Source organism: Phoxinus phoxinus (assembly GCF_949152265.1).
Source record: "Phoxinus phoxinus genome assembly, chromosome: 25".
Taxonomy (NCBI): Eukaryota; Metazoa; Chordata; class Actinopteri; order Cypriniformes; family Leuciscidae; genus Phoxinus; species Phoxinus phoxinus.
The window spans coordinates 7,233,820-7,251,868 of NC_136900.1; the positions used below are offsets into that span (position 1 = coordinate 7,233,820).

The window sequence follows — 18,049 nt, forward strand, 5'->3', positions numbered from 1 at the left end:
GCTGTTGTAATTTCTTTAGCTCAACATCTCTCTCTAACTCTTTCTCTTGTAAAACACAAGCATCACGTTCAGCACGAAGCTTTTCCGCATCAACACATAGCTGCTTCTCTTGTAAAGACATCTCGCTAAACTTTACATTTCTATCAGCATCATCAAAAGGAGACGTTAAAGACTCATCAGGGTTAGGAACTGCATCTCTTACCTCTAAAACACCCCGCTCGAAAAGTACGCTTTTCAGAGTGTTCGTCATAGTTTCTTTAAGCTTCTTATCGTTACTCGTTAACTCCACACCAAAACGCTCAGCAATCTGTAACTCTTCCTTCGTACAGCTCTCCAGTAATATTTCTGAAGGAAACGTGAAGAAATCTTCGATGACTGAAGACATTCTTGCTAAAACAGGAGTTAAGCTAACCAGACCAAAACAACAGTAAACACATGCATAAGAACACCACTCTAAACTACAACGTTGCGACTACAAATCCCATAAGCCACTCCGTCAGGATCCGTCGCAGTATAACGCGCTCCTATTGCAAATCCCGCAGTAACAAGATATAGATGAAGTCAAGACTTACCACAAGTCGTTCCCCACATCATCTTCATACTTTTAGCAGGAATAACAAACACAGACACGGAAAACAGTAACAATGTGTCACCTTACATGAAAATGAGAGACTTCAGTTCCTAACTATAAACCAAACTAACTAAACCTACCTAATCTTCAAAGGTGTACCGGACTCGAGGCGGCATTTAAACGCTGAACTCAAGGACAATTGGAACATTTAAACCAACAGCCTGAAGCGTACCCCCGACAGAACCTCCGTCCAGAATAACCTTCAAAAATAAGAAAGGCAAAACAACAAACCAAAATAAAAAAACAGTGCCCCGATGGAAGGATTATAAACCCAGCTGAGGACACACTAAATACCCGAAGTCAACTCATTTACACAGGTGAACACAAAACATTATACTCACATGTAGCTATTCAGGACGAGCCTCCAATTTTTATGTTATGACCCACTCGTTTCTTCTTCTTCTTCTTCTTCTTCTTTTTAATTGGCGGTTTGCAACTATTTCTTGTGCATTACCGCCACCACTGGACTGGAGTAAGGCACGGGAATTACTAGCTATTATTTACTGTTATAAACAAACTAAATATACCAACAATTAAACTAATATAAAAAAACAAACAATAAAAAAAAAAAAAAAAAAAAAAAAAAAAAACACTTATATCCTTTTTAACAGGCCTGTACTTTTCAAAAAAAATAATAACAAACCAAAATTTTCCCTTGAGCTTCTGTTCAATAGTGTTTTAGTGTCTAAATACATTTTCTTTGTTCTCAACTCATTAACAAGCCTCTGCCTTGCCTCATTGTATTTATGACACTGCATTATTACATGCTCTACTGTTTCAGGTATCTGGCAATACTTACAATTTCCATCTCCATGCTTTTTTATTAAGAACATTGTACTATTTAACTTTGTATGACCCAACCTCATCCTAGTCAGTACAATTTCTTCCTGTCTTGTTCCGGTTATGTGTGTGTCTTTTCCCACTTTCCCTTGTATCCTATAAAGATGTCTTCCTGTGTACCCATTATCCCAAATATGTTGCGACCCACTCGTTTCAAACTCAAAGACACTTATATACTCCATTTCACTAATTAACAATCAGCAATGGGGGAGTGACCCAAAACTCCCAGCATCAGGTGATGATACTCAGGGTCGTCACACCAGCGAGAAACAATGTTGATCCTCGTTCTGCCTTTAATGCGATCACTTTCTCGTTTCCTCTTTTTGCTTTCCTCCGACAAAACCTTTGCTTTCTTGCTTTTCTGTGCTGCTTCGTCCATAACTATAACATTTGGCAAACAAACGCTAGTTTGGCTCGCACGTCCGATTTTAAGGAAGTGGGGGTGGTGGTGGAAGTGACGTATATGCCGTAAAGCAGTCGAATTTTGTAGTTCTCTTTGTTCGCCGGTTACTACCCGAAACCCGAAGTTTAAAAGTACGATTAAAAACGCTACAGACCCCGTCAGGCTATGGCAGACGTGTCATTCAACTTATTGTAAGTCGATGTACCATCACAAGAGACTTGGAAATATATTATTAAGGTTGAAAAGTTACCTAGAGCTGCTTTAATATTTACCAATATTTTGTGGTAACCATTTTATAAAAAACGTGAATACCTTCAGCCGTGAATACAGCACAGCCTAGAGAAGCCTATTGCTTAGTTTAGATGCTCCCTTTATAGGGTCATTGACATTTTTCCATTAATGATGTGATATTTGAATGGCTGTTACTGCTTTGAAAGCTTGTTGAAAATCTTTTGTCCTGCTAACTGAAAACCTTTGGGAAGCGAATAATGAAATGTCTTTTTCAATGACATATTCTCTTTTGCTTTTAATGGATCATGACATAATCGCAGAAATTTCAGAGCCTTTTGTTGGATTTTCATCTTGAGGGAAACTCACATTAGGTTGGACTCTCCTGATGTCATGGCAAATGAAGAGTTATTATAACACAAGTCGTAACATAATGAGAACTGAAGCAATCATTGCTTGATAAATTCCCACTTGCTCATCTATCTATCTATCTATCTATCTATCTATCTATCTATCTATCTATCTATCTATCTATCTATCTATCTATCTATCTATCTATCTATCTATCCATCTATCTGGGACTGTTTAAGAATTAATCAACACTGGTGATTCATTCAGGAACGAATAAAGTGAAACGAGTCATTGAATCATTCATAACTGATTCGTTCAAAAACAAAGATTCAGAAACGAAACACAACAAGTGTTGTTCATAGCGGTTAATTCTTCTTTGTCTCACTTTGGACATTTTTATTGACAAGTCCAACTTTGTAAAGTCTTCACTTTTCACAGTCTGACAGATTTGGTTCGATTGAGTTTGATGTGTGAGTCAGTTCAATCGATTCATTATAAAGGTGTCTCAAAGAAAGCTTCGTGTCAACGGCGTGAATCACAGTTCCTATATAAACTCCCACAAACTAATTTCCAGTTGACAGTGACACATCTGTAATTCAAGTTTACTTTCTTATCTAAACTGAGAAAAGAAAAGAAAAAACTCTAACGTTACCTGCAGGGATTTAGGATTATATACACAAACAGTTCGACAGCTAATTAGTCTGAGCGGCTACATTTCCTGTTTTGACTGCAAATGTCACATCCATAACACTGGAAATTCCCAGCAGGTCATCCGGGTATACCATACACACATGAAACAAACTGAACACAGCACTGGAAAAATAGTGCAAGTATTATAGTAGTTTTATTAAACATTCATTATGGTCACGTATAAGTACAAGAACACAGATGCACATCTCAGCATCCAGTAAAACCGTTTAAAAATAGTTCTAAATATGAATAGCAAAGTCCACACCACAACTATAACGATAACGGCACAGAGGAAAGATATGAATGGAATGGACTAGTTGCACGTGGTCGCCATTTTGTCAACGGAGCGAATCACTTTCACAATTAACGATAAAAACATTGACAGCCAATCAGAATCCACCCTGCACTAAAGAGCGCGAGCATTTAAAGCGACAGACGAGCGTAGAATAAACAGAACTATATTGTGTTGGTGTGGAGGACGCTATGTAAGGGATAATGTAGAACAAGGTTGTTATAGCGAATACAACGGAGCCTGAAGGCCTACATTATCCCACTTATTACATGGCTACCTACCAAATAAATCAATAATTTGACACAAAATATTGATTTAAAAAGGAGTTTATTGATTTAAAAACGATTGTATTGCTTCCGCTAAAGAACACCGTGTCCATGGCAACGCTGTTTTTCATGGCAACGTGTGTTATCCTTAGCAACGTGTGTTATCAGGAAATAACAGACCGCATTCTACATTAGAATTCAACCAAGCCATGTAATAAAGTTTGTATATTGAATAGGCTATTGTTATTTTATATGTAGATATTAGTTATAGGTCTTGGTGTGAATGGGTCTCTTGACAGATTAATAATAATTAAAAAAAGGTTTTAAACTTGCTGAATACATTCTTCAGGGTCAAAGATTGTGATTTTCTGGAAGGGTTTTCAAAGACGTGTTTAGATGTAGTACAGCAGATCAGACACACACACACACACACACACACACACACACACACACACACACACACACACACACGACACAGGTCTGGCACACAAACAGTTCCACTTTCTGGATATTATTGAGGAATATTAAAGAAAACCTCATTACATTTTTTCTGCTTTATGGTCTTTGTTGGATTTTAGCTCATTACACACCCTTGATGCAGAAATCGACCAGATGTTCAGGAATTCAAGCCAAAAGCCAATGGAGACCACAAGGAGGATGAGGTGTGTGTGTGTGTGTGTGTGTGTGTGTGTGTGTGTGTGTGTGTGTGTGTGTGTGTGTGTGTGTGTGTGTGTGTGTGTGTGTGTGTGTGTGTGTGTGTGTGTCAGACGCATCAATGTTAAGGCTCAAATTCAAGAATCCAATTAATTCGCCGAGCTGAGCAGAACTGGCAGCACAAGATCTCTGTAAAACTACACACTCTTCTTAAAGATATCTTCTAAAACATGTTATTTCGGTTGTTTTGAACCAGGAACAATCTTTTAATAACCAACACATCAACAAAGCGCAGCCAACCCAAACACAGCAAATCATCAAATCTGTCGCCGATGTTTCTGCTTTCATATATACGTGTTTATTTCCTAGCAGAGGAACCGCAGACAGACACCAGGAATTATTTTGTTTCTATAAACAGTGACAGTCACTCATCAATGAGATGCTGGAAAAGTAAAAATATCTCCCTCTTCTCGCTGCAGAATGTCGTTTATCTGTTAAAACACTGATTATACACACCCTGAGATTAAAACATTCAAAATAAACAACTTTCCATCTGCTTTATCTGGAAGAAACACTAAAGCTCTGCTCGTCAGAACACACTTTGACTGCACAAAAAAAAAAAGATTTACGATTTTATCAATATAATTAATAGTACAATTCCATAAAAATTTTATTGAATAATCCTTGCGTAATTGAATAATTGATTAAGGATTATTCAGTTTATTCAACCAAATTATTCAATTAAATTATGTAAGGATTATTCAATTAAATTTTATGGAATTTTGACTATTAATTAATTTGCGTAAATCTTTTTTAAAAAAGTCTTAAAATTGTTTTGACATTATTTTTGATGCTCAACTAGTTTAGAAACAAATTTTTATGTGATGATCTGTACTTTGATAAGTTTCAAGATCTTTCTACTGATCAGCTGTGATGAGAAGGAAGTGTGTGTGTGTGTGTGTTCATGATCATTTTAAGGAACGACTTTAAATAAACTACATGTCCTCAACTTAACCAGAACATCTGAACACACACACACACACACACACACACACACACACACACACACACACACACACACACACACACACTGACATTTACGAGTTTGCAGAGTTTAATTAGAATGGCTAAAGTTAAATATTTAACTTTATATTGACGGTTTATAGCAGTCTGGATTCTTCTAAGGAATCTCACAAGTGACACATTTAAAACACAAAGCTTTCTAATGCAAAGACATTCAGACATAATTCTGTGACTGAACATTTTTACTGTAAACTGTAATAATCATGGGTTCGACTGCAGACAAATAGGGTTCAAACCATGAAGGAATGTAGTTTTAAGGATGAGTTTTATAACGTTTCATCCACAGTGTGTGTGTGAGTAAGTGTGTGTGTGTGAGAGAGAGTGTGTGTGTTTGAGAGAGAGAGAGAGAGAGAGAGAGTATTATCTAATTGTGCAGTTAAATTTAACAGCTGACAGATATTCAACATAATTCATCTGTGAGACAGTCTAACATAAGGATGGACAAAACCAGTCAAATATCAACTGATTTGATAACTCTTGTCATATAATCACCATTTTCTAAACAATAGCGAATAAACTGTGATAATGTGAGAAAGTGTCTTAATAAATTTGACTGTATTTAGGGGTGAATTTAGGTTGATTGGAACACTTTTTGCCATTGAGATGACTGGGGAAAAAGTGTCCCAATCAAACTGAATTCACCCTATAAGTAAAATAAGTCAAACCTGGTGCGAAGGGGGGCGTGGCTCTTCGTGACCCCGCCCAATGTGGGCGTGGCTTCATGCGGCGCAGGTTTAATAACCCCGCGCGCGCGTATCTGCACTAGCAGCGGCACCGCGCACCGTGAGAGCTCCGTCATGGCGCGGGAGTCTCTGGTGTGTGTGATCGTTGCGCGCACTCCTCACCCGTTATCGTGATGCAAGCCCTCCACAACCCCGGGCTACACCAGGCACCTGACGCCGAGCAGGACATGATGGCGGAATACCTGAACCAGAGCTCCTTTAACGGCTCCGGAACCGACCCGAACCTAATCAACAACCTGGAGGACATCGACGTGTCCGCGGACGGGTCCCTCGGGCTCCGCGTTATGATCTCCATCGTGTACTCGGTGGTGTGCGCGGTGGGTCTAGTGGGGAATCTACTAGTCTTCTTCCTTATGAGAGTCCGCCAGGGGAGGAAGAAATCCACAATTAACTACTTCATCATGAACCTCGCGGTCACGGACTTCCAGTTCGTCCTCACGCTGCCCTTCTGGGCGGTGGACACGGCGCTGGACTTCACCTGGCCGTTCGGACACGCAATGTGTAAAGTAGTGGTCACGGTGACCGTGATGAACGTGTACGCGAGCGCGTTTTTTCTCACTGCTATGAGCGTTACGCGGTACTGGTCCGTTGCGTCCGCGCTTAAGGACCGAACGCGCAACACGCGTTGCTCGGTTAAACTTGTAAGCGCGCTTTTATGGCTCCTGGCTACGGTGGCCTCAGTGCCCACGGGGATATTCACCGGGATGAACACAATCAACGGTGTTAAACTATGCCTAACGCGCTTTCCAAACGGCCAGCGTGGGCACGCTCTCTATCACCTCCAGAAGATCTTAGTTGCGTTCGTGATCCCGATGCTCATCACCATCATTTGTTACATTCTCCTTCTCCGCCTCATCCGCCAACGCAGCATGAACAACAACCTCCCCAAACGCAGGTCTAAAGTCACCAAATCCGTCACGATCGTAGTCCTTTCGTTCTTCATCTGCTGGCTTCCCAACCACGCCATCACTTTCTGGGGAGTCCTGGTGAAGTTTAACGTGATCCAATGGGATAAGATCTACTACGCGCTGCACACGTACGTGTTCCCGGTCACCATCTGCCTGGCGCACTCGAACAGCTGTCTGAACCCGGTGCTGTACTGTCTCATGCGCAGGGAGTTCAGGAAGATGCTGAAGGACTTCTTCTGGAGGATCTCGTCTCCCGCGATCGCCAATAGTTGCCAGATCCGCCCGTTCTCCGGGACCGCGAAGGCGCGCGACAGTCAGGCCGGGATTCCGCTGAACGTGATGGAGACCGAGGATTACCGGTTATCGGTGGTGAACGGGCAAACAGACGCGCTCCCGTCCACAGACTGCGCTGTTATGAGGTAGACTGGAGGAAATCTCTTTTTTATTATATCGTTGTTGTGTCAAGAACTAAAACATTTGTCCGCTTTTTTAACGCTTATGGTTTTATTCCGCGTAAAGGCGCGCGTGAAGCACACCTGGATGTACAGAGTATCGAAATAAAATATTGGGCTTATGCTGCACTGCATTTATTTTTTTATGCATATATAATTTCCACTTTTACTCATGTTTGGAGCAAGATATTGTTGCATACAAAATTGTAATCATAATATAATTATATAAAATAATGGTAACACTTAATTTTACAGTGTCATTGTTACATGTAGTTAGAAATAACTACAAATGATGCATAATTACGTGCAATTAACTCATCCTAATCCTAACCCTATAAGTAGCCCATGTAGTTCATTATTATTACTCAGTACTTACATGTATAATTACAGTGTAACAAAGACACCTTAAAATAAAGTGTAATCAAAATAATTTGTAATTGTATTAAGATACAACAACAATTCTTTATACATATATATACATATATGCCTTTTTTCAAGATTTACACATTTCAATTAACATTCCATCAAATTGTGTTGTATAATCCTTACATATTATGAATTAAGAAAAAATAAAATAAGAATAAAAGTAAAAAAAATAGAGCTTAATACATTTTTTTTATTAATTCTTAAACTTAAATATATTTTCATATTATTTTATTAAATGTATGCATCACATAAAATATTCCATTCCCTCGTTCCATTAAGATTTATACAACATGTTTTGTTAAGGCTTATATATTTTTTTCTTCTCATTTAAAATTCTTAATTCATAATATGTAAGGAATATTGGAATTTTATTATTATTTGAAATGCTAAACTCTTGGGAAAAGGCTTATTTACATATATATATATATATATATATATATATATATATATATATATACATACATACACATGTATTGTTGTTATTATATCTTAAAATTATGTATTTTTTGAGCAACCTCATATTTTTCTTTTTAATCATGTTTGGAGTAAAATGTTATTGCACAAATACACAATACACTAAAAAGTTGTAGATTGAATTACTAATGCTTATCTTAATAATTGTATTAAGATACAACTATATAGATACATGATTTATTATATTTATTTATAATTAATATAATTATTTGACAAACCCCTTTTTTCCACTTTTACTCACGTTTGAAGTAAAACTGTGTTGATCATACTGTACACGAAGCAGACGTTAAAGCAGCAACTTGAAATACAATATTCATTTCTTGTTTTCCAACCTCCTTTTCTCTGTTTGAATTTATTGCCTGGAAATTCTGAAATAATTAAAATGTATTGCTCATTTGAAGTGTAATAAAGCTGTGTCAGTGACCTCAACCATGTGAAGGTGAGGGTCCGGACGGAAATGAATGTAAACAGTGTTACTATGTTGTCCATTTGAAGGACATAATAAAGTCCTGTCTTATCATAGCAATGTTTGTTTTCCTCATAAACACAATTGCAAAGTTAACTTTTACTGTTATTCCATCTAATTAACATTTGACGGCAAATCTACTGCGCTGGACCGAAGCTTTAGTTTATTATCTCAACACAGACACATTAAAGGGAATTTATGAGCTTTACCATGCAGAGATGGTTTGCTTCACAAAACAACAGTCTCTTGCTTTTTATAGGTTATAATAAACTGTTTAAAGATGTTTTAACAGCGAGAGAGAGAGAGAGAGAGAGAGAGAGATTTATTGTTTTTCAACCAGACGCTTGAGACAAAAATAAAATTTTCAGTTGTGTGAAATGTGATGCATCACAGCCAAAGTAAAATATTCTCTATAAACACAAGAGGGCACTATGGTCACAATTTCAAACACAATACTCTAATAATCACTAATAATCTGAAATCCTATACTGAAGTTTCTGGGAAGCCAGAAACCAACTTGTAAGAAAAAGTCACATCTGGTCACTTCCAAAACAATCCCACAGTTAGTTAATGATTGAATGGGTTTGGCAGGAGGTTTATCAGTTAAATATGGTCAGGGTTGTGGAGTGTTTTGCTGTCAAAAACGTCACCATCTTGGCAAAGTCCGCGTAGTGGATCTGTCCGTCACACGCCACGCCGGCTTCACTCAGCAGCTCGTCAACTGCGGCATAAAAATCTTTATTATATTTCACCAACTTAGCATAATGAGTCATTAGCTTGGCTGAATGAAAGAAGTCATTTCTATGCTGATATGTTCTGGATGGTTGCATTTGACACAAAAAGTCAGAATTTGCAACTTGTTTTGTTTTTCATTTTTGAGATGTTGGGCTATTTTGCTTCCAAAATAGTCTTTTTTCACATTAGAGGAAAGAAAACAACTAAAATACACATTTATTTATTTTCATTACACATATGGCGAAACTCGAAAATTTGAATATGGTTCAAAAGTTCATTTATTTCAGTAATTCAACTTAAAAGGTGAAACTAATATATTATATAGACTCATAACATGCAAAGTGAGATATTTCAAGCCTTTATTTGTTATAATTTTGATGATTATGGCTTACAGCTTATGAAAACCCCAAATTCAAAATTACAATATTGTGAAAAGGTTTTTTCCACAAACCTTAAGTTAAGTCACGAGTCATCCTGTAACACATCTTTCCCTCGCGGGTCAAAATGACCCGAAGGCCTAAAATTATACTTTCATTTTTTATTTCATTTTGATAATATGTTTTCTATTTTTTGATGCAATTTTTTCTTTTATTTATCTTTGAATTACTAGATTTGATCAATAAATAATAAATACATAGTCATTTATGCACATTCCTGACATTCTTTCAACGTAAATTCAAAATAACTCACAATTTCATGCATAACCCTTTTAATTCAGCTCTGAATATCTTACATTGTGTGTCTTTGCAGACCTCTTGAGGAAAAATAATAATATAAGATGATATTTCATGACTGTAGATGGGCTTATATCTCTATATGGAGCAAATGAGCTGTTCCTCTGGGTCCTAAATTCAGTTTCTCTTCAGTATGCATTCAGATACACATGTAGACGTTATAAAATCATTTTTGGGTAAAGTTTTAGCATTTTTAGTTTGAATTTTGAGCATTTTTAGGTTTTTCTACGTGAACTGAAGCATTCCTCGCATTCCAATGGGGCTCAAATTGACACGAGAGAGGAGGATTTGTTACTTTTTAAAATTTCAACCACAAAACTCCTTGAATCCTTTCTTTTGTGTGTGTGTGTGTGATGGGTGGGTTTAGGGATGGGGCAGTAAAAGGTGTGTGTGTGTGATGGGTAGGTTTAGGGATGGGGCAGTTAAAGGTGTGTGTGTGTGATTGATGGGTAGGTTTAGGGATGGGGCAGTGTAAGGTGTGTGTGTGTGTGTGTGTGATGGGTAGGTTTAGGCATGGGGCAGTTAAAGGTGTGTGTGTGTGTGTGTGTGTGTGTGTGTGTGTGTGTGTGTGTGTGTCTGTGTGTGTGTGTGTGTGATGGGTAGGTTTAGGGATGGGGCAGTTAAAGCTATGTGTGTGTGTGTTTGTGTGTGTGTGTGATGGGTAGGTTTAGGGATGGGGCAGTTAAAGCTGTGTGTGTGTGTGTTTGTGTGTGTGTGTGTGTGTGTGTGTGTGATGGGTAGGTTTAGGGATGGGGCAGTGTAAGGTGTGTGTGTGTGTGTGTGTGTGTGTGATGGGTAGGTTTAGGGATAGGGGCAGTTAAAGGTGTGTGTGTGTGTGTGTGATGGGTAGGTTTAGGGATGGGGCAGTGTAAGGTGTGTGTGTGTGTGTGTGTGTGTGTGTGAGATGGGCAGGTTTAGGGATAGGGCTGTGTGTGTGTGTGTGTGTGTGTGTGTGTGTGTGATGGGTTTAGGGATGGGGCAGTTAAAGGTGTGTGTGTGTGTGTGTGTGATGGGTAGGTTTAGGGATGGGGCAGTGTAAGGTGTGTGTGTGTGTGATGGGTAGGTGTAGGGATAGGGGCAGTGTAAGGGGAGAGCAGTGTTTCCGCTACATTCATTCAGCCGTGGTGGGCCGCCACACCAAAAATCCTCCCGCCACGGCTGCAGCTTCTCAGTGAGCTCCGATATTGTGCATACTATTGTGTTATTGTTAAGCCCCACTAAAGGCATAAAAAACATTGTAAAGCACCATTTCGTGCACTATATTCCAAGACTTCTAAAAGTCATTCGATAGCATAATGTGAGGTAAAAAATAATATTGAAGTCGTTAAGTTAAAGTTAATGAAAACTCATCTCTCCTCAGTCATTCTCCATTCAGAACTCAAACATCGCGTCACCTTCGGTTACGAGTAACACGATGACACTCTCCAAGATCAATGTTCACATTATTATACTTTATTTGTAGATAAAGGTCTATGGTTTGCATAAAATTACTTTATCTTACTGTTACTGGAGTTTATTGCGTTAGTTCTGTTAGATTACAGCACTGAGCACTCTGAATTCGAATTGTTCTTCATGCGCACTGTAACTGAAATGTAAAACTGTTAAAAGAAAAGGCTAAATAAACTGTTGCATAGATATAATACAGTAAGCATCAAATATCTCTTCGCTTTGTGCTTTTAAATAAAGTGTGCCAGTCAGAGAGACTGGTAGTTGTGAAACAGTATTTTGTGTGTTGTCTGTGTACTCTGCTAACACTTTTCAATGTGAAGCGCTGCCTGCACGCTGTGACTTCGAGTTGCTTCAAGTGCATCATTCGGCGCACGGGATGCGCATAATCGCATTGCCGCTGTAAATTGGAACCTTTCATATTATAACTAGAAAAACTATTTTTCGATTAATCGTTTTTTAAATTGTGGTTAATTCAATATCGATTCTCAAAGGCTATGAATCGATTTTTTTTCCCCATATTTATTTATATATCACCCAAAAGCCAGTATTAGTTTTCCTACACTTCATAGGCTTGCAGCCTCCATGTTACTCTAATGCTGTGAGATTTTATGTTTGTTTTATCTTAAACATAAAATAACCTGATCCTGTTTGATCAAGGCATGAGACACTTCTGACTTTTTCAATAATCGATTTTTCATCTTGCATCAAAATCCTGTCTATTCATTGTATGCATTTGATATATGCTGTTTTAATGTACCCAAGTGTACCTAAAATAATAAGAGTTTAATATTCTGGCTGTTAATTTCTTTTTATTAATTAACCACTCGTAAACTTATGTTCACTGTTCTTTTTTATAAATATAGGTTTTGTGTTAAATCTACAGTATATTCATTGAGTGGAATCGAGAATCGAAATTGAATCGAATTGAGAGCTTGCGAATTGAAATCGAATCGGAACATCTGAATCGATATCGATATTTAAACACCTGGGGCAAGGGGGCGTGGCCCATGGGAATAACACTCATGAGCGGCGCCCCCTCCCCCTGGGGAAATGGGCCTGCCACCACAGCTGGAAAAAATCCTAGAGGAAACACTGGGAGAGATTATGCAGTTTGTACAGTATAAAAACCATTACGCCTATGGAATGTCCTCACAAGTATAGCAAAACAAACTTTTGTGTGTGTGTATTCGTGGTTCAAGTGTGACAAAAGTCCTAGGATCTTGGACCTCTCTGATGAATCACTAATAGTTTTCTGGTCAAAATGACCCGAGGGAAGAACACACACGACTTCCCAACTCATAAATATGACCTTCCCACACTGTAAAAAGTTATCAGTTGACTTAACTTAAAAAAAGTGACCTTCAGCTTAACTTTGCAAAAATAAACTTTGTGCGTAATTGAAAAAAAAAAAGTTATGTCAAGCTGACAAGTCCACATAACTTAATTTTTTTCAATTATGAATGAAGTTTATTTTAAAATGAAATATAAAAATTGAATGCTTACAATTTTAAAGTTAAGTTAAAAAAAGTGAGGAAATCCGTTACCTTAAAGGGGGGGGTACAATGGTGTTTCATGTATTCAGAGTTGTTTACAGTGTTAAAGAGATGGATTCTCATGCTAATAATGGCCAAAGTTTGAAAAGTTATTTTGAACGAATAACAGAGAATTTATGTGCTGAAAATCATACTTCCGGATTGCAACACGTTTCGGCTGGTTTTTTTCTATCGTAGATCTAATGACGTAGACCAGAGTGGAACTCCTTATATGAGCATTGCTCTCGGAAAAGCGCGTTCACGCACACGTCGACCAGAGGAGAGAAAGACCGCGCTCATCGACGCATAGACATCATATATCTCTATATAATATCTATGCATCGACGCGCTACTACCGGAAATCATCAGCAGCAGCGCTAAATAGGAATGGTTGATGTCAAGAATGTCTCCAAAAAAGTGTGTTTTGGGATGTGAGGGAAAGTTTACCTTGTTCAGCTTCCCAAAGAACCCAGTGTTACTGGAACAGTGGATGCAGTTTGTATTTCCGGGACAGCAAAGGAGTGTGGAAAGTGCGGTTTTGTGTTCTGGTCATTTCAGTGACGAATGTTTTATTAACAAGACCCAGGTCGTCGCTGGATTTGCAAACCAAATACTATATATATATATAGTAATATGGCCTACCGCACCACGATCGATAATAAGCAAACGTTCCCGGGCGCTCCCGCTTGACTCTATAGCTCCGCCCACGCCCAGAATCAAGGACCTCGGCTTTTTCCGGTTAGAATCGGAAAGCTGTATTTTTATTTTATACATATGATGAAACTAAAGACTTTTTGGAGATATTAAGGACGGCACTATTACTCTATAGGTACTCAAGATTAACATGAGATTGACTGAAACTAAGTATTTTACCCCCCCCTTTAAAATGATAAGTAAATAAACTTCACACATAATTGAAAAAATTAAGTTATGTGGACCTGTCAGCTTGATATAACTTAAATATGTCAAGTTGACTAGTCCACATAACTTAATTTTTTCAATTACGCGTGAAGTTTTTTTTTGCATATTTTAAGTTAAGTTGAAGTTTTTAAGTTCAGTTTATTTTAAGTTAAGTTGAAGTGCACTTTTTTTAAGTTTAGTCAACTGATCACAGTTTACAGTGCAGGAGGACTTGAACGTATCATACCTTCTTGATCTGTGAGTTGTTCTCCAAAGCCCGTCAGTCTGTGCCTGAGCTCCGGCGCCGTGATGTAGCCTCGCTTCTCCGTGTCCATCAGCCTCACGGCCCGCAGGATCTCGTCCCGAGGGCTTTCCCGCCGGATCTGCGCGTGCATCACGCTGAGAAACGTGGAGAAGTCCAACTCGCCGCTCTTATCTAGGACAGACAGAGTCAAACACTTTGCCAAAAAGCTTCGGATGCGGAAGCCGCTTGATCACGTCTGACAGGCCGAGAGTCAAATTCAATCCGCCAGGTTTATATTTAGTACAGATTTCAACACATTTGTCAAGCATTTCATCATGTGATGTCAGTTCATACGTCTCTCCTTTCCAATAAAAATCACTCTGGATGTGTTGTTTGTCGTCTGTGAGACTCTATAAACCATCGTTCTGCGTTCACTGTCCTTATCTGGATGTACTGGGCCCTGAAGTCCGCGATTGTTATTGTTGAGTTTCATACACGTACTCCTACTGATTTCCAGTTTATTTTACTTAGTAAGCAAAGTTTACACTGTTGACTTTACCTGGGGACTGGACGTTTAGGAGGACATCTATCCGATAACTTAACACTGGTGTGAGTCATTTGTTTGGACGTTCAAATACTTCCAGTCTCTCGGTTTAATGTTCAGAGTCGTCAGTGATCGTGTTCAATGAGCCACCTTGACTCAAACAATAAAATCTCATTCATTTTCTCCACTGATTTTTAACTTAAAGTCCCCCTGTGGTGAAAATCCAGCTTTTAATGTCGTTTATGTGTCTATGTGGTGTTTTTAATACGCTTTAAGACAAATCATGTGTAAATTCATAAGTCGACAGCATTGCTGAGTATTTTCTGCTTAAAACTGCAGTGAACCAAAGACAGTCTCAAAAACACGGTTTGAAATCGCTGGTGTTTCTGACGTCACAAACTACCTTGTAACCAATCAGATCAACGTGTGATCTTCAACCAGTGGATCTCTGAGCTGAGTGAGTGGAGGCGGGGCTCATTTGCATATTCATAGAACCGCGTATACTAAATGAGGCAAGGGTGTCGAGTTACATTCAAGATTTATTTTGAAGATTTTTTTTCAAGGAAATATGTAATTTTGACCTGATCATGTTTTGCTGAAGTGTTTTTTCTTTAATTGCTAATGCTCTTTTTACACACAGACTGAACACAATGAAGCATTGCTTGGTAACTGGTTGAGCTAAACTGGTATTATCTAATTGTGTAGTTAAATTTAACAGCTGACAGATATCCAACATAAGTCATGTGTGAGACAGTCTAACAGAAGGACGGACAAAACCAGTCAAATATCAACTGAGTTCTGCTCATATTTTATTACCGTTTTCTAAACTACAGCAAATAAACTGTGATAATGTGAGAAATATGGAAGGAGTCTGGATATATTTTGGTTTGACTGTACTGTATATACTGTACCGATTTCATAGGTCAGTAAGTGTCTGTCGAGTTCTGGCAGGGTCGGACATAGGCCCAGAGATCTCATGACCGTCAGCAGATCCTGCGTCTTCATTTTACCAGTGCGCTTCTGGTCGTACAGCGAAAAACACTCTTTGTACTCTGAAGGAAGACAAAAACATATTAATATAGTGCAAACATTTGAAACACAACCAAAGCACCCCTAAACCAAGTTACCTTAGAAGATGTTCTAGTTTAAAATGTATCCAAATGACAGATACGAATGTTTATGTTTTATAAGGATTGGATACAGTTTGGCAAAGAATCTCTTTAATCCCAAATGAAGGATTTGTTCTGGCATAAACTGAGACAACCAGTTTAAGAGGGAATCAAGATTACAGCATTATCAACAACAGCAGGTGGACGAGTGAATCAACGCCAGACAGGAGCGTTCAAGATCTCGTTGCAGTTCATATCTTTGTGTTTACGGTGTAAATCATGCATTATCAGCCGGTTATGTTCTTGCTTTTATCCTCATATTTTGTGGAGTCCCATGTTCAGCTCTCTCTCTCAGTTTACGCATCAGAGGATACACTGTGCTTGTCCTGCAGTAATCGGCCCGTTGAAGTGAAATGAACACAACAAATGCCACTTTGTCTGCAGTGGAAGAATAAAATCTGTTGAAAAGCTTCTGCATCAAAGACTCATATTATAACTGGAATAAACATTATAATGTTTAGCAGATGTCATATATATACAGTACCAGTCAAAAGTTTGGAAACATCACTATTTTTTATGTTTTGAAAGACTCTTCTGCTCATTAAGCCTGCATTTATTTGATCAAAAATACAGGGGAAAAAACTGAAATATGTGAATTATTACAATGTAAAATAATGTCTTTCTCTATGTTAAAATGTAATTTATTTCTGTGATGCAAAGCTGAATTTTCAGCATCATTACTCCAGTCTTCAGTGTCACATGATCCTTCAGAAATCACTCTAAAATTATGATTTATTATCAATGTTGGAAACAGTTTATAACCTGTGATACTTTTTTAAAGGATTTTTTTTATGAAAAAACGTTACAAAAAGAACAGCATTAATTTAAAATATAAATATTTTGTAATATTAGTCGTTTGGGGTCAGTAATGTTTTTCTTTCTTTTAAAAAAGAATTAATTAATACTTTTATTCAGCAAGGATGTGTTAAATTGATTTTAAAAAAATAATGTTAAAGATTTTTGTTGTTAGGCTATATACAGTACTGTGTACACGTTAATGAAAGCTGTTATAAAGAGTTAGTGTAAAAGTGGCTACATTTCTATGTTAACGTATTTTTGGCTTGTGTTAAAAATATAAAACCGAATGTTTCTGACTAATCAGATTATAAGCAAACAGTGTCTGTAAGAAAGGATTTGTAGTCTTGAGAGAGAAAATCTTTAGCCTCGGTCTACTTACCGTTAATTTGATCTTGACTGAGGAATTTCGCCTGCAATTAATGACAGAATTAGTCAAGTATACTTTAAAACGTAAACTTTTTTTTTTACATGGAAATAATACGCAAAGAACAGATGCTAAACTCACCATGTCGATGTGCAGCTCTGCTTTAGTTTACTGCTAATGTGAGTAACGTTAATTCCTGCAGGCGGCGCTCTAGCGCATAGAAAACCATATACTGTCTATGTAGAAAACGAGCCGCATTCAACTCTCATCAGGAATTATGATTTATTTATTAAGTCTGATGATCGAAAACATATGTATGCTAAAACATAGAATCATTTAAACTAGTAAAATCCAATGTATATTATCCCATTCAGTCACGTTAGGATAGGTCTCCAAAAACAATGATAAGACTAACCAGCGACGAAGAAAGAAACGGGTATCACGTGACATGGCGTCAACGGTTGACGTTCTTCAGCTGAATATTTAATATTAAAATAATAAAAGCTAATATTTAAAATATACATTGAAAATTTACAAAGTTAGAATTTCTTAATATAGGCGTACTGTCACTATTTAAGAAGAGGATACGTCCATTCTACCCTATTAGTCCACATCGTACTATATTCAAAAATATAAAGTTTTATTAAGTATTATTATTCATTTTTTTTACCAA

General features: G+C 37.8%; 2 protein-coding genes across 2 annotated transcripts; one reads left to right on the plus strand and one right to left on the minus strand.

The window, feature by feature from the left end:
* Positions 1–6,206: 6,206 nt before the first annotated feature.
* Positions 6,207–8,096, plus strand: rxfp3.3b (relaxin family peptide receptor 3.3b). Its single transcript, XM_079604006.1, has one exon. The coding sequence runs from the start codon at positions 6,295–6,297 to the stop codon at positions 7,510–7,512; it is 1,218 nt and encodes a 405-aa protein (XP_079460132.1). The 5' UTR covers positions 6,207–6,294; the 3' UTR covers positions 7,513–8,096.
* Positions 8,097–8,993: 897 nt separating this feature from the next.
* Positions 8,994–17,810, minus strand: calml4b (calmodulin-like 4b). The gene is made up of 6 exons (XM_079604007.1): positions 17,792–17,810; positions 17,518–17,586; positions 17,392–17,422; positions 15,957–16,097; positions 14,505–14,693; positions 8,994–9,628 (listed from the first exon to the last, which is right to left on the minus strand). Exons 2-6 carry the CDS (start codon positions 17,518–17,520, stop codon positions 9,507–9,509), a joined length of 486 nt encoding a protein of 161 aa, XP_079460133.1. The 5' UTR covers positions 17,521–17,586; positions 17,792–17,810; the 3' UTR covers positions 8,994–9,506.
* Between the last annotated feature and the right edge of the window lie 239 nt (positions 17,811–18,049).

Excerpts from the sequence above, each read along its gene's own strand:
- calml4b (XM_079604007.1), bottom strand. Across the intron at positions 16,098-17,391 it reads CAGTCAAGATCAAATTAACG|AGTACAAAGAGTGTTTTTCG; the intron begins GTAAGTAGACCG and ends GTCTTCCTTCAG. Across the intron at positions 14,694-15,956 it reads CTTACTGACCTATGAAATCG|ATAAGAGCGGCGAGTTGGAC; the intron begins GTACAGTATATA and ends TGTCTGTCCTAG.
- rxfp3.3b (XM_079604006.1), top strand. The coding sequence starts at position 6,295 with ATGCAAGCCCTCCACAACCCCGGGCTACACCAGGCACCTGACGCCGAG.